Source organism: Harpia harpyja, chromosome 4 (genome assembly GCF_026419915.1).
Source record: "Harpia harpyja isolate bHarHar1 chromosome 4, bHarHar1 primary haplotype, whole genome shotgun sequence".
NCBI lineage: Eukaryota > Metazoa > Chordata > Aves > Accipitriformes > Accipitridae > Harpia > Harpia harpyja.
The window spans coordinates 69,690,559-69,707,776 of NC_068943.1; the positions used below are offsets into that span (position 1 = coordinate 69,690,559).

General features: G+C 40.2%; 1 protein-coding gene across 1 annotated transcript in view; it reads left to right on the forward strand.

The window, feature by feature from the left end:
• The window catches only part of NOX3 (NADPH oxidase 3), a 39,425-nt gene extending 25,472 nt beyond the window's left edge, over nt 1-13,953 (forward strand). Inside the window, exons 10-13 of the mRNA XM_052785783.1 lie at nt 724-886; nt 8,194-8,340; nt 11,502-11,626; nt 13,827-13,953. Coding sequence (XP_052641743.1) covers nt 724-886; nt 8,194-8,340; nt 11,502-11,626; nt 13,827-13,953 — 562 coding nt within the window. The remainder of the gene's footprint in view (nt 1-723; nt 887-8,193; nt 8,341-11,501; nt 11,627-13,826) is intronic.
• The last annotated feature ends 3,265 nt before the right edge of the window (nt 13,954-17,218 follow it).

Consider the following 17,218-nt stretch of genomic DNA (forward strand, 5'->3'; position numbering starts at 1 on the left):
GCTAGAGGAATGAATCTGATTATTTAATAATCTTTTTCATCTCTAATTTTGACCAAAATGAATGCCTCAGCATCAGCAACACTGATTATAGGAGGTAGTAACATAAACAAGCATTTCTCCTTACATATTTTGCCTTTATGTCAGATACTAAGTACAGTATTATTGCCAAAAAAGTATTTCTGAAATACTGGTTTTTCAGAAAGAGCTGAGAAAATAGTAGTTTCCTTGCATATGATGACCTCTTTCTTGCTTTCTCTTTTATTACTTTAACACATATAGAGAACTTTTCAAAATTATTAATATAATCTGTTCCTCTTTACTTTGATATATACAATATAGAAAATAAAGCTCTAAAACAGGATGCTTTTCAGTAATTCGTAATCAAATATGCAAATTCCACAGCTAAATTTGGACATGCAATTATATGACTAATCACATTGCAGAAAGCCAGAAAATTGCAATTGCATGCTTAAATAGATGGCCAGGCCCCAAACCCACATGGGTACTCTTGTTCTCTCACTTCAGAAAAAACAGTTGCTTTGCTATTACATGGCACCCACTGAAAATTAAATGCGTACGGGTAATTTCTGTGCCAACTTAGACATGTATTTTCTCTTTTATTTTAACAGAAGTTCAGTTTTGAAAACATGTACCCCAACAAATTTCAACCTTTCTGTCATTTTCTATGTTGCTGACCCTTGACTAAATGTCTTGTTGCTGTAGACTGGCCGTGGATGGACCATACGGATCTGCAACCACAGACGTCTTCCACTACCGAGTGAGTGTGTGCATTGCAGCAGGAATCGGCGTCACGCCATTTGCCTCTATTTTAAAATCCATTTGGTACAAATGCTGCAATCCTAACACAGTACTGGTGCTGCAGAAGGTAGGTGGGAAAGTTTATCGCTCCATCAAAAAGTTCCACAAATGAGCTATTTTGCCAGGTGAGAGAGGCAATTCAGAGCTAGAGGCTCATTTGAGTGCTTTAACTCACTTGCAGCAGCAGTCACTCGCTTTCCAGCTGCCTCAGGAGCTGTTGTGGGGTAGGGTCTCCCAAATTCACTGTCATTCTTAAGGAAGAAGGTAGCCCTAGCTGCAGAGTTTTTAGTAAAAGCTGAAGACTCAGATTTTCAGTAGCAACTGGAGATAAACGTGGAATGTCTTTCATAGCTAGACAGATAGAGAGCTAGAAGAGAAATTTGTCCTCTTTCCTACCAAAAATAAATCCTGCAAGGTCATCTCAGACAGAAGTGAAGGGTAGCACTTGCTCCTTGTCCAGCTGCATGTTTCATGAGGGCCCTTTGGCTGTGTCTTCTGGTCCAGAATGCTGCATTCAGCGACCATTAGCTGCTTTTCTCACCTTGCAAAGTCAGGATATTAGCCAGCATAGAAGGAATAAAAAAGGGCATTTAAGCTCTGGATGAGATGCATATATCAAGATGCATATTACTGCCTCAAACCACTTTAATTATTTTGTTGAAAAAAATATATTGGGGTCTGTAAAGCATGGATGACACCAATTAAGTTAACATACTCTTGATCTGCTAACCTGTTATACATCATCTGCTAAGGGTATGTGAGGCAGCACTGGCAGAGGATAGGTGAAGAAGAGATAATGGGTGAAGTAGGGTAAGGGGTAGAAGGTAACAGAGGAAAAAATCAGCATTAAACATTCTCTTCCCTATCGATCACAGCAAGTGGTAGCTTTTGGAACTTACAGCTTCTTTTAGCTCATTTTCCAATGTAAAAGCTGAATTAGGAACTGTTCAACATTTCACATTTAAGGACAAATGTTGAAATTGCATTGGAGTGGACAGATCTCTGAGAGGGTCAGTACATATGGAGCAGATTGCAGGACTAAGGGGCTGAACTTTTTAAATGAAAGAGTGTTAAAACTGGCATCTTAATGACAAGCTGCCACTGAAAAAGCATCTGGGATTTTAGTAACTGAGGAGTTGAGGACAGGTTCAAATTGCCAGGGGGTATCTTTGAGGCAGAAAAAGCACTGAGAAGGGAGGGAAATAAAAATGAAAATACATGCTAGATGTGAAAAGAAGTGTATTTTCAAACACTACGATTGTACCAGAATGATCTTTTCCACTGGAAGGAGAGCTAGATATATATATAGACCCATTGTATATGTATATTATGTATATTCTATATGTATACAAATAAAATTGTTATTATTGTCATTGCTGTTGTTATCTTAAGGGGAAAAGAACAGAATTTAACTATGCATTGAGAGTATAGTGTACCTCAGGGTGTTCATCCATAGCTTAGGGAGAATCTTGGGTAAGTGTGCCTGCAAAGATAAATGCATGGTGCATTCTGCCACAGTTTTCTGCTATAGAGTTCAGTTTTTCTGAATTCCTGTGAAATACAAAAGTATCATGATTTCTGCATGTCCTTTCTCTATATCTTGGCTTCCTTACTGGTGCAGTGGGAATAGTGATACTTATTTTTCACAGGTGTTATGAGGCTAAACTTCATTGGTGCTTGTAAAGTATTTTGAAAGCCTGGATGAAAGGTGCTGGGGAAGTTCACGGCATTACTTAAAAAATTTAGCAGTCATCTTAGTGAGAACGATTTATCTCAGGGTAGCTCCATATTTTTTTTCCATTGGTTAAAAGCTTCCACTTGTGGTATAATTACAAATAATTTAATCTTCCTCAAAGTATTCAGCACTCTCTTTCTGCCATGATGAGTACCATAGAAATGTCTATTAAGGAAATAAATAAGAGGTTTTTCTTTTTTTAACAACTCCGTTTTGATTTGAGTACAGCTATCATTACGCTTATTGAACTAATATTTCTTAGTGTTGCCCACATACGGTTGAGATATAAATACTCATAGCTTCCATAATGTCTGCAGCTGTATAATTTAAAAACCCCAGCAAATCAAAAGGAGTACACATTTATCTAATTGATTCTTCACAATTAAATAGCCTTAGAGCCTTCATTTCCCTATCATTTTTTTGCAATGAAGAAGGGCACTACTACTAGTCATGGCTGGAAAGTTTCTGCTAGCTTTAGTTACGCATAAAATGATCTTTTTTTCGCATTAGTGGTCTCATTTTTCAGATCAATTGCCGCTGAAATTGATAAAATTGTACTGATCCATCAGATGCTAATATTAGCAAACATCCACTTTCTCTTTTACACTGTGTAAGGACATAAGAAAGGTCCTACTGAGTGTCACCAAAGATCCATCTAGCCCAACATCCTGTCTCCAACAGTGGCTCTTCATGAACACCTAGGGAAAAGTATACAGACCAGAAAATCATACAGTGATAAGTCTTTAGTGGACACTTTCTTGCCTTTGAGCAACTTGCAGTTCAGTAATGTCTTGATGCAAGAGCTGCATCTCTGCATTTAATATCCCTTAGTAGATTTTTCTTCCATGAATTTGTCTAATTGTTTTTTTAATCCATGTAGACCTTTGACAACCACAGTATGTTGCGGCAGTACGTTCAGCTACATACTGTGAGGAAAACAAAACCAGCCTCTTCCATTTGCTTTGAGATCAACCGTCCCTCCCTGAGGTAATCTGCTTTGAGCTCTACCCCAGCCCACAGCCCTCTCCATAAAACATCTTCTCCCAAAGACCTAAAAACCCGGGCTCTTTTTGCTGTCAAACATAACCATTTTTGTGAGCTGTATTTGAGAACAGTTTAGGCCCCTTGCCCCAAATTTAGGGGTATGAATTTGAGCCTTGTCCTGCATTTATACGAAAGGCTGCATGCTGCCACACCAGCTGTAAGTCAGTGCCTCACGCAGGCTGCCAAAGCCCCGTCTCCTGCATGCCCCGGGCTGCAGGCACTGATGCGCCTTACCTGTAGTGGCCCACTGGATCAATTAATTAGGCTGAGGAAGACCCCTGATGTTTTTTGGTATGCTACAGCCCACAGGTGGTGTGGTATACTCAGGAGCAGGAAGGACTGGCATTTTGCAGGGAGGTGCCCAGCTGCAGATGTAAGAGGGTTTTGCAGGGACTAGTCATGTCTAAGAGGGAGCAGCATTAGTCAGGGATGAAGGTGCCTCCCTGGGCATCCCCTGCTTCATCACCTTTTACACCCCTTTGGTGAAAAGCTGGCTTTGCCCAGAGCTGCAGCTCCACCTCTGTCTGCAGGGAGCAGGGAGAAACAGACGGATGGTCATCAACAGATAATTATTAATGACTTTCCACATGATGGAAGCTGATTTTCAAAGTATGGTCTTTCACCTTACAGGAAGGAGCTATTGGAGCTCTTGCTCTTGTCTGTTGTACAAAATTCAGGATGTGGGAAACTGAATGATAAATACGGATGCATTGCAAGGGAGCAGAGTATTACAGAAATAAGCGACTACTCAAAACCCTGCATTACAGATCTGATTAATAGCAATACTGCATCTAACTCAATTTGCAAAAAGAGCACTTGGAAAATTTAAGACAGTTTACTTGGGCAAGCCATCAAGCTGATGAATGTAGTTGATGCGGGTAGGGTGGGTGGAGACTAATGAAACATAAATCTAAAACAGATTTTTAAGGGTCCTAAATAATTGCAGTCAGTTAATAGTATGAGGCTTACAAGAAAAAAAGTAGGATTCAGAATAATTGTTTAATTATAGAAATGCACTGATGCTGGCTTTATTCTACAGTTTTAATAAGGATTAATTTTATTGTGCATTTATTGGATTTTAATTATACATGTAATATGTTGTGCTATGCTATGGGCAGTCAGTGTAAAGAAAGGAAGACTTCTTTGTAAACACCATTTATTTTAACATATTATACTAGAAGTCCTCTTCAATCTAAGGGAAATGGAGACCTTTTACCCATAGGCCATCCTTCTTCACTACCTCTTTTCTTTCTAAGCTTATAATCATGGCCAAAAATACTTCTTATAATGACAGTCTTTCTTCATTACCAAAAGCTGTCCACCTCTAACATGTGAAAAATAGAGGCAGTGCAATGGGTACCACTTCAGCAGAACCGCACCAGGGGTGAGTTTAAGGAATTTCTGCAGCTTCAGAAAGTTACATCCTTTCTTGAGAGGACTGTGCCAGAGGTGGCTTGGCCCAATTCAGTTGGACTGGTTATTACTGTAACAGCTAGGTCTGCAACCAGCTAAAAGCACACCTTCAAGCTCCATAGCCTGATATTCTGGAAACCAGTCCCTCATTTCGAAGACCACATCATCTCAACTCATTGGCTAGCTTTTCTTCCTCCTTCCCTGAATGTGCTTGGCTCCCAGTCCTGCCCACATGCTCTCAGTTGCTACCCCATGCACAATTCATTGTTCATGTAGAAGCACATGCCTCCCCTCCACACACATGTACCAAATATACATTTCCATAAAATGAACTGCTGAAGAGACTTGAGAATTAAGATGATCAAGTAGAGGCCGGGGGAAGAAATTTCTCACCACAAATCAAGAGCCACAGCGTGATACAGACTGACAGCACTCAGTGGCCTGATTTTTGAGGTGCTGAGGATGCAGAACAAGTGGGGACTTCAAGATTCAGACACAAAAAACTACATAAAGGTTAAGGCTATAGATCTTATCCAGTTTCGGTAATTTAAAATAATGCTGCTGTTGGTCACAAAAATGAAATGCTATAAAGTCAGTGGGCTTGCTTTTTCCTCATAATCTATGCCAGTGTAAATCAGCAGCAACCCCCCTGTAAAGCAGTGAGGTTATATTTAAGGTAAAACATTGAAACAGAAGGGGAAAAAGCAAACAGTCAAGATGGTTGGTACTAAAGTTCTGCAGACAGTCCTATTCCTGGGCTGTAAAAATACCCTGCTTAACCCTGAATGCTTTATCTCTGTTTCCTGGGATCATACTTCATTTATATTTCTTACAGAAACCACAGATGGTCCCTTACAGTACACTCAGATCTAGGAAACATCTCAAATTATTGTTAGTCTCTTTCACCAAATCTCCAGTGAAGCATGGTGTTACCACATTTTTCTCCCACCACCTTACCAGAAGCCTGACAACCTAGTATATTAAATCTTCGGGAAATCTCTTTACAGCTTTCTGGTTTCTTCTCTGATTTTTCTCTTCAGAAGTGTCTAATATGCATCTTGATCTCATTGATCCTATGGAAAAGGGCTACAATTTCCAAATCATCAGAGCTCCCACAATGATTGCCTTGGGGACAGACCTTCCAGATTACCTTTGATATTGAGGTATAATAAAAGACAGAGGGGCTGGTGAGCACAAAGAGAGATGGGTTGGAGGAAAGCAAGGGATTCTGCAACAAAATAAAAATCACAGTCACAATTAAACAAATTCCAACCATCCCTTTGTTATAAGCTTATACATTGTCCTCCATGCTGTTCCTTTTTCATCTGAAATTGTGTATTTTTAGGCTTCCTCCATGTTTGTGAATTATTTCTTTGGAGGCACTATAAAAATAATTACACGCAAAATTACATTGCCCACAGAGGCTCATTCAAGGTCTGGCACCCTCTGTTCAAAAGTAATGACGGATTGTGTGGCAAGAGCTGCAGAATTCGAGTTTTAAGAATTGTAGTCAGATTTGTCTTAGAATTGTGGTTCAGCCAGGCATCAGGGTAGTGCCTGGGCAGACACCCAGGGAACTTCAGACATTCATCCCCTGGGTGGTGCGGGAACTCCCAGTACAGTCATCCACACAGCTCTACTGGCTTGAGACGAGGGACTGAGCTGAAAGCAGGGGATGGGCTGTACTCCCGATCCCCTTTACAGCACAGAATTGGCAGAGGAGATTTCCAGGTGGGAAATTCTGACTGTCCTGAAGACTCCCAAAGGTAGCTCCTGCTCCTGCTCCTGCTGGCCTAGGACAGCTGTATGTCTCAGTGTGTTGATTAAGATCCTGAGAAGGGATTCTCACCAGTCCCAAGACTGTTCCTGCAGGCAGTTCCTGCTGCAAAATTGATTAACTTGTACACAGTTAAGACATTTGCAAATGGTCAGCAGAAACTGTTCTTGCAGAAGTGGTCACACAGGACAGTCTTTTATACATAGTTAATTAGTTAGAAGATGCTTTGTATGTAGTTAAGACAATAAATCACAACAGATCATGCACATGCTGGAGTGGTCACAAGGGTCCCTGGGCCAGCTGCCTGTAAGAACTGAGCAGAAAAAGGGTTTTGGGGAGTCTCACCTGATCCAGCTGAAGATGTCACCACAAGGACTCCCGAAATAGAAACTCTTATCATCATATGGACAGTGACTAACCATCTTGTTTGAAAGATTTTATTCCCTATGCAAGCATTACCCTATGCCAAGATCCTAATAAATTAGCTTCTTTTTTTTTTAAACAAACTCTCTGCTCTGTTTCTGATTGACTGCAGTAGAGGAGGAAGAGACAGAAATAAGCCATAGGAATGATTAAAGGATGGAAAATTAGACTCTCAGTGACAGATCCCAGGAAGGTTTGGTTTACCATAGAGAGGATTATAGGTTGACTTGATCCCAGCCACTAATTTCTACCAGGGGAACAAAACTTTAATAATAGACTCTCTAATCCAATAGACAACTAAAACAAGATCCATCACATGGAAGATGAAGCTAGAGAAATCTGGATGAGAAAACCTGTAAATCTTTCATAGAAAGGAGGTTTTCAACCAATAGAAAACCAATCATGGGACAGTGGTTCGTTTTACCCCTTTGGCAACTTTAAAATTATATGCTCCAATTTAAACAAGAAATACATTAAGAAAGAAGTAGAGTCATTCTGTAGCCTGTTTTATACAGGGTATCCAACTTGAAGAACATAACTGTGTCTTATGACCACATCAACCGTTAACCTATGGCACAAGGTCTTGAGAAACAGGAATTTCTTGCTTCAGTGCTGAATGAAACTGAAATTCCATTTTAAACATAACTGAACATAAATCCAAAATTTCAAAGAATAATCAAGTTATTTGCAAGAAATGCAGGGTAAGGTATTATAAATCGAGATGCACTGGCAGGGGGAGATGAGAAACTTGTACATCTTCACTAACCTATCTTCCCTAGCACATTAATATATTCACTCAATGTTTAAGATGAAAATACATTTTTTAAAAGATAGAAACTACATCATCAAAATGATGTGTAATTATGTTTAAATTTACGGTGGAGAAGAGTCATACACTATGTAGCTAATGAGTTGAGCCAATCATTAGGAAGTTTTATTGAAAGTTTTCTTCTTGTTAAATCTCTTTACTTTTATCTGACAGGTTTATTTTTACTGGATTTGTCGAGGCCCATCAGCATTTGAGTGGTTTGCTGATCTTCTGTTCCATTTGGAAACAAAAATGGCTGAAAAAGGGAAAAATGATTTTCTAAGTTATCATATATTTCTTACTGGCTGGGATGAAAGTCAGGTAATAATGAAACTCTTACGAGTCTGAGTTAATGTACCTTGCTTTTCCAGTACGGTAACATATGGAACAGGAACAGCTGAATAAATGATGGATGAAGCAGGGACACAAAGAACTGTAAATATAAAGACACCAAGCCGTCTGTTTCCATCTCATATTTAGGAAAACAGGAATGGAGAAATCAAGCCAGTGATCCTTCCAGTCCTATATCTTGTCATGGGCAGCACTGATTACCAGGTGTCTTGCAGAAAAGTGCAGAGAGCCTTTCAGGAGCTTGTGAAGGAACATTTTGTCCACGTATTTGGAACGGTCTTTAAATAGATTCTGGCATTTTTGTACTGAAACATGGAGGGTTGTATAAAAAGTGTTAGCTTTGTTTACTCGTATTATTTACTATAATTTCTGTTGTTCACATATATGTCCAGAGCACTTTTGAAACCTGCTGCGCTCAGAACATTTTGGCAAAAACTCTATAATTCATGTTGTTTGAAAAGACATTTTCTCTGATTGACTTTAAATTTGCCATCTCATAATTTCATTGGACCATCCCCCCTCGAGGCACTTAATCCTTAAACTGGGTTGATTTTATTCAACTTCTTTAGTCTTTACCTAGACCCAAATGAGTTGATTTTTTCTCTCTCTCTTTCTTTAATGGATCACTCAGATCACACTGTGATCAGAGTTAGGCACCTGCCAGAAAAACTCTCACAGGAAATTCTTTGCTCTACTGTTTTATTTCCTGCTGTCTCTGTAGAGATTAAAAAAATAGATTTCATAGAGCTTTTCCCCTCCTGCCTCTGCTGCCACAAAACCCCATTGTTTCTTTCTGCTTTCCTTAGGGTTTCTGTCAAGTAATGAGGTATGTGCATAAAGCTGTATTCAGAAAAATCTGCTCCCATCGTGAAGTATATGGCAGTTAGAGAAACTAACACTGCATTAGCAATATCACAGGGTATTACCTAAAACCTGCTTTGAAAGAAGCTATTGAGGAACCTAACAAAACACAAAGTTGCCCTCGTCTCTCAACTGTCATCATCCCACTTCCCTCCTGGGCAAACATCAGGCCAGAAATCAGGTAGGGAGACAACTATTCTTGCTGGGATGTCGGACTCTCTTCACTTGTGTGCCCTGCACTTTTCTGAAGTGCCTCCTCCTTCTCTTCAAACTCCATCGTCTAGTCTCCTGTCAGCACTGACTCGTTATCCTGTGCTGCTGGTTAGGTGACACTGGAGCATCCCTGAAGCTGTGCTGCCTCCCCTCCTACACTGGTACTGCTCTTGCTCCTGGACCCCCCCCAGCATCCTACCTCTAAAGGGCTGTGGGGGAAGAGGAATGCTTTTCAGTGGCTGCTTCCCCTACTCTAACCAAGCCCAGGGAACTGTGCTGGGTAACAGCTCCACCTTCTACAGACATCCACAGAGCTCCCTCATCTTATAGGTCTTACTTATCATTAGTAAATTCCAGTTCATCACTCCTCAAAATTTGAGCTTCAGCACCAGTAATATTTGGATGATGCTTTACTTTACTTCTCCCTTAGCAAACAATGAAACCAACATTCTCCCCATTCTATCCCTGTCTCACCATATAGACAACCATTAGTCAGGTGAAACTGAACCCAAGTAGGATGGGCAATTTATACCTTTTAGTGCACCCTCCACCTAGTGCAGGTGTTTACTCCTCAGACATAATATTTGTTCAATGCTTCATGCTCTTTGTAGATTCCATGTTGGCAACAGATGGTCAAACAGATATGGCACATGTCTGCCTCTGCTTGGACAAGGAATCATGTTTCAGCCTATTGCTCCTTGCAATGCCCCTGAGATTCCTAGGCAACTTTAATGCTGTGAGCTATAGAAAGGGCTAACACCAAAATTCCTGGAAAAGTTCCACTTAATGAGAGCAGAAATAGACCATCTGTTCGGTGGCACAATTTTGCTGTAAACAATTAAAAAATCCTGCAGTTCCCCACCTCCCACTCCCACCAAAAACTTTAAGTTCTTTCTTAGAGTATTCCAAGTCCTCCATGACATTGGCCCAAATTAACAAGAAGAACCTTTTAGAAACATGACCTCTTGTGACAACTGTGCTTGACCAGAATTACTGAGTTGTTAAGCAACATGGAAGACTCATTAGCATGAGAAATATACAATATTCCCAGGAAATGGATCTAAATTTCAGCAACCACTTCTACAAGAGATGATAATGATGCCTAGTTCATGCTAGGGCCTGAACTAAATGCAAAGCCCATTTTTTAACTTAGCTTTCCTCTGGTAATTTCTTGACAGTAATAGTAACAATGATAGTCTGTAGTGAAAACAAGCATATTACTCCTACACAATAGCAGCAGAATTAGTAGAGATGATGCTTTTGTTTTTAAATGCATCTAGGAAGTACTCAGCATGGTAATGTGTGTAGCAAAAGAGCTGAGAGACTGTAAATGCCCATGAAAATCAGGATTTGTTTTCTTGGCACTGGGAGCTGTGCAGCTCGCTTAGCTCAGTGCTTCACCTGAGCTGATCCACTTTCTGCACCTGCCTCTACCTGAGGAGAAGAGTCAAAACACTCCGGGTTTTACACCTGCCGAGCTGGTACATCCACTGTCTTTTCCATCAGCAGCAGAATGCTCTGGACTTAATTAAGGTGCATGTAATTGCTACTATTTATTGTCAAACTCTGTTATGGTACACTTTGCTCCTTTTCCTAAACTCCAGCTCAACCTTAAAATGGTTACTGTCACTTCAGGATACGCAGTGAAGGAAGTGCAGGTTGAGACATTTAAAGGCTGAGAAGAAGTTTAGGAATCTAAGACCTGCTTGTAAAAGTGACTGAGGCACTTAGGCCCAGGCCAGTAAAGACAGGTATTTAATCCCAACTTATTTCAAATATTCCATCTCAAGAAACTGAACTCCTTTGAGGTCTTGGGCACTTTTGGAAGTACTTTTTACAATTCTAGTAATATTGTGAGCTCTTGAGTACTCCTCTCTCCTCTCCTCTCCTCTCCTCTCCTCTCCTCTCCTCTCCTCCTCCCATTTGATAATTACACAGTTTCCTTTCCCTCATTAATACTTCCATCTTTCACAGCAAAGCAGTGTTATTGCCTTCTCCTCTTACTTGCAGTATAAGTTGTTGACTCTAAAATTATTACCTTGTAAATTTGCCTTTAGGCTACTCACATAGCCCTACATTATGATGACAAGATGGATGTAATTACTGGTTTGAGACAGAAGACCTGCTATGGAAGGCCAAACTGGGACAATGAGTTCAAGCAACTAGCCGAAAACCATCCTAGGTAAGGCAGGTTAGCTTCTAACCTTGTTAGGTAACTCTTCTCTCAGCATAAACAGTGGGAGAAGGGGAGGACAAACCTCTCTAAATGACCCTTTTAAAATAATTTAGGGGTTTTTTGCTGTGTGGAAAGAAGATTTATGCTTAATGAAGCTTTTAATGAAGAAATCTCGGAAAGAGAATGCCAATAAAATCTAATTTTTGGACAAGAAAATCTAATATTTAGAAGTATTTCAATATCCTGGCCTTTGTCCAGATATAATTGAAACACACAATCCAATTACTGTTCTGCACAAAGGACAAAGTAGCATTAATTTCCCTTGAAGATGGTTATTAAAAAGATAAACTGTGATTTTTTTCTTATGATGTCAAGGATATGTTTGTTCCCCTAACATATTTGGCTACTCTTGCAAGACTATGCTGTTCTGTTATTAGTTCATCTCTGCTGGCAAAGACAGTTCATTTGAACTTGGTGGATTCGCTAGTGGTCTGAAAAAAGCTTCTTTGTTCCTGAAAGCCTTTGAAGCAAGAATTTGAAATATTTTGTGTTCAGCAGTAGAAAATTCCAGAATCTTTGTGACTCTCTATGATTTCCAAACATTTACCTGCTAATGCAAAATAAAGGCTTGCACTTGGGAGACAGAGATACAAAATGAAAAAGAAGAAAACTTTTTTTTTAAAGATGAAAAAGTCACAAGAAAAAGCTGAAAGGGAGGAGATCAAAGAGAATACAGTAAGTTACAAGAATACCATAAAATTGCAAAAATAACAGTAATAGAGAAACCACTTGATGGAGGTCAAAATAAATACAATCAGGAAATATAAAAGATTAAAAAAGAAAAAGGGCAAGAGTAGAAAATATGATTTTTGAAAGACCTTTTATAGGGGTTCTACTGCATAAACAGAGCTTTTAAAGTTATGGTTAAAACATTACTTTTTGTTACTTTTGTTAAGTACAACTGAGAAAAATCTAGTTTTCTGATGCTCAGGGAGGGAGATGGACATTAACTTTCTACACGGGATCTTGTGGTAGTTCCTTAGAAATCCAGTGCTAAAGTGACAGAAAAATCTGCATTTGCTTCTGAATCTAGATGCCCATGTTCATGGTCAATGATGAACCTTTTAAAGAAAACCTCGCATGAAATAAGGATTCCTTATGAGAAAAAAAATACCCTACCTTTTCTTGCCCTGAGTTACAGAAGGTTCAAGAGGCAAAGAAACTCAAGAGTTTCTATTGTGTGATGGAACAACCAGCTTTTACAAATTGATTAGATTTTGGGTCCCTGCACCTAGGTCCATGGAGTTTCCCTTGGCTGCAACAGTGTCTTTTAGCAGATCAGCAGGAATATACCACTCCAGGTTAAACCTAGTGCAATCAAGCACCGGAACAATATGGGCACTACTTCTGGGGACTATGGCTTGGGCACCAAAATCAGAAGTTTAGTGAAAAACAAAAGTTTACAGGAGCAAACTTTTTGAAACTCATGCTTTCACTTGTCACTTGCACTGTGTTTACATTGATTGAGCTTTCCCAGTAGCACAGTACGTGTGTGTATCTGTGTGTACATATATATGTTTTAAAGCTATATGTGCTGTGTACTTAGAAGCAAGCCCTTTAAGGCACTTTGCAGCAAGTAACCAGGTTTCCAGCTCCCTGTAACAGACTTGTGCAGTTATGAACACAATTGTTTGTTACATTGGCCATGTTCTTATTTTATAAGAACTACCTATTTACAAATTTTGTTATTAAATCAGCCATTTAAAAATGGCCCATAGGCAGAAAAGTGTTAAAATGAGGAAAAGAATTTAAAAAAAGAAGAAAACTCAGAAGTAACTGAGAATTTTGTGTATTTTTTAGAAAAAAAAAAATTAACTCAACTGGAGAAAAAGCATTGAAAATTTTAAGCCCAAGCAGCGTGTTTGCTTCTCTGATTAAAAAAAACTATGAAGATTAAAACCAAAGAACTACCATTTAAGTTTGTGACCTCTAATATAGCAATCCAAATAAATAATGCAGTAAGACATAATAAACACTAAACTATTAAAATAATTATACTGTAATAATTTGTGACAGGAACACAATTTTTTTCAAATGCATTTCTCAAAAAGCCATTTCAAAAGATGCAAAGCCTGAGGCAGTCAAAAGGTACAGTTTATCCATTTACTCTGCTACTCTCATGTTTTTGTTGTTATTGCAATTACAGCAACAGTATTGGAGTATTCTTCTGTGGACCCAAGACTCTCTCTAAGACCCTTCAAAAGACATGCAACTCATATTCATCAGTTGATCCAAGAGGAGTTCAGTTTCACTATAACAAAGAAAGTTTCTAGGCTGTACCTCTTAACTATATAATAGGTATTACCAAATTGTGTGTTTTTTCCTCACCTTCTCCTGTCCTCTACTCATTCTGCAGCATTCAGGCCAGATATTAGGAGTTGTAAATTGAAGTAGGTGCATTGACTTCAGCAGAAAAATGCCATCCTATGTCAACTAAAGAATTGGACCCCATCCTTAGCCTTTCCTTCAGAGGACTGAAGAGCCAATTCTCCATTGCTTACTTAACAATGCTGTGAATCCATCTACATCTGTGTGAAAAGCAGCACAAACCACTAACCTTTGAAGAAAAAGGCGTGAGTAAAATGGACAGTTAGAACTGTACCTCACCATTGTGTATGATCAAACTACTACCACAGGCAATACTCACATTCCTGCTGTTTAAATCATGCCCAGACATTCAAAGCATTTTCCTTCCTGGTGTTCTGATTTTGCAGTTCTTATAACCTCCCACTACGCAAACATCCACATCCACATCACCTTTTGTGCTGTAGCAATACTCTTTATATACACACTGTCCAACAAATTCCTGTTGCCCTACCAAACTACGCACCATTTAAACCTGCCATTTCTGCAGCGACGGTGGCTGTGCATGCCATAAGCTAATATGTTCTGAGGGTTGATATGTTAAGGAGAGTCCAGAAATTTTTGCAGTCAGCAAATGGATCTCCTGAGACAGGCAACTGAAGTTGTGGAAAAAAGTTTCAGGTGCCTTTTAAATGTCACATAGCTTCATGGGCACTGAAGAGTGGGCTTTAAAAGATACAGAATCACACATATATAACAGGGTTACTGAGTTGGGAAGGCACGCCTAGGGATCATCTACTCCAAACCCCTTGCTCAGAGATTCTGTGAAGACAGGAGCAACATTGGCATTCCTCCAGTCCTCAGGAACCTCCTCCCATGAGCATGACCATTCAAAGATTATAACGAATGGCCAGCTCCCTCAGCACTTGTGGGTGCATCCCATCAGTTCCCATGGACTTGTTTAAAAGCTCCCTAACCTGATCCTCCTTCACTGAGGGTAAGTCTGAATTGCTTCAGATTTTCCCACTTGCCTCAGAAGCCTGGGATCTCTGAAGGTCAGCCTTACCTGTAAAACTGAGGTAAAAAAGGCACTGAGTACCTTTATCTTCTCCATGCCCTTGGGCACCAGGTCCCCCACCCCATTCAGCAGCGGACCAATATTTTCCTAGTCTTCCTTTTGCTGTTCATGAATGCATAGCAGCTCTTCTTGCTCTTCACTTCTCTCACCGGATTCAACTCCCAATGGGCTTTGGCTTCCCTAACCTCACCCCTGCACACTCAGTGTCTCTATATTCCTCCTGCATCACCTGCCCCTTCTTCCACCTATTGTATGCCTCCTTTTGTGCTTGAGTTTTGTTAGGAGGGATTTGTTCATCCATGCAGGCCTCCTACCACCTTTGCTTGACTTACTCCACAGCAAGAGGGATCATTTTTGAACTTGGAGGAGGTGATTCTTGAAAATCATGCAGTTCTCCTGGACTCCTCTTCTCTCTAGGCCCATATTGCATGGGATCCTTCCAAGCATGGAATTCCTCCTGTGTCCTCCCCATGCCACGTGTGTTAGTGTACAGGCACTTCAAAGAGGCATTCAGTCACATGGGTTTTCCAGAGGAGGTGTTGGAGCTGTCCTGTAGGCACTCACTTCTTTGTGTGGATACCCTTGGGGTGGGTCCCCTTCTGCCCTGTTTTGTTGACTGCGACATCTCTCCTGCTCACATCATCCCACATACTTTGCTTGTCACCACAGCCCACCACTTCCTCAGTTGATTGTTGGTCATCCGCTCCCTCCCCATCATTCCTAATTTAAAGCTCACATCACAGGCTGGCCAGCCTTTGCCCTACTGCAGTGGACCCCATCTCTTCCTAAACAGTCCTTGATCCTCAGAGCAGGTCTTATGGTTGTAAAAGCCAGATCCCTGTAGTCTACACCAGCTGCGCAACCACTTGTTGACTTGCAGGGTCCATGCCCACCGAGTTCCCCATGAAAAGCCTTTTGTTTGGTTGGTTGTTCAATAACCTCTGCTGATGCAGGAGGAATTGTGTTTGCCTACCATTTTGTCATATGCCAAGCTGTCAGTCTCGAGAATGATGTATATGGGTGTAAAATGCACCCATATCATATATCGCTGCTTAGCATTTTTAACAAAGCCTAATTCATATCTGCATTTCTTGTTTTTAAATCTGCCTTGTTACTGATCAAGCCTTTCCTCATAGGTCACAGACTATGTTACTAAGACTAGTTATCTGTTCTCTGTTATACGCACATAGCACTGAGAGGTAGGTACAAAACAGTAAGTAAGTCATCTTTTCACCTCTGCAAACCTTGTCAGGCAGCTGCTGGGAGTCCTGAAATACAACTGAGGCCAGCTGCAGAGCTGCTGGAAATGCTGTTGTCTGACAACTGTGTTTCAAACAACGCATCCAGGGCCCATGGAGTGTTCCCTGGAGCCACATCTTCTAACATGCTGGGACTAACGTAAAACTATGCATGCCATCTGTACAACCACTGATGCTTTCTCCAAGAGAGGACTGTCTCCAGCTGGTTAGGTCAGCCAGCCTTGCAGCACTTTATATATCAAAGCAATGAAACAATGGCCTTCATGCAACCTGAATCTTTACTCATCTTCTCGTAGCTCTCATTGGCACTAGGGCTGCCATGGATATAGGTCCTACTCCCTAAAGCAGTCCTTCCCTCGCAGCTTTGTATTGCTCATCTTTGACGTCTGAGTGTATCATTGCCACCTTCCTAGTCCTGATGTTGTCTTCCACCTTAAAGAATTATTTGTACTTAGCTTTGTGACTTTAGCACGGTTAAGCACATGGAGCACAGGACAATTCCAGAATGAGGGAGAAACAAAATAAAAAATATGGGAATGTTGTAACATTCACGTAAGCTAGAAAAGTGAGAAAAATATTTCCTTATTCCCCAGCACAGAAAGTTAAACTACATTCGAGTTGGACTGAGGCATAACAGAGTTCACTAGGATCACATAACGCATTTACCCAGCCACACAATAAAGATGGGAGGTAGAAAACATCCTATGTATGTCAGCACTCAAATAAGACAAATGGCAACATTATATATGTATACTTATACACACACAAAAATGCCCACTAGAGGGGACATAACTGTATAGACAAAAGAAACAGAATAATAAAAATTATGTCACAGAAGACTCCCATATTATTTTATACCTCTTCTATTAGGGGATACAGTATGTGTGAACTGAGATT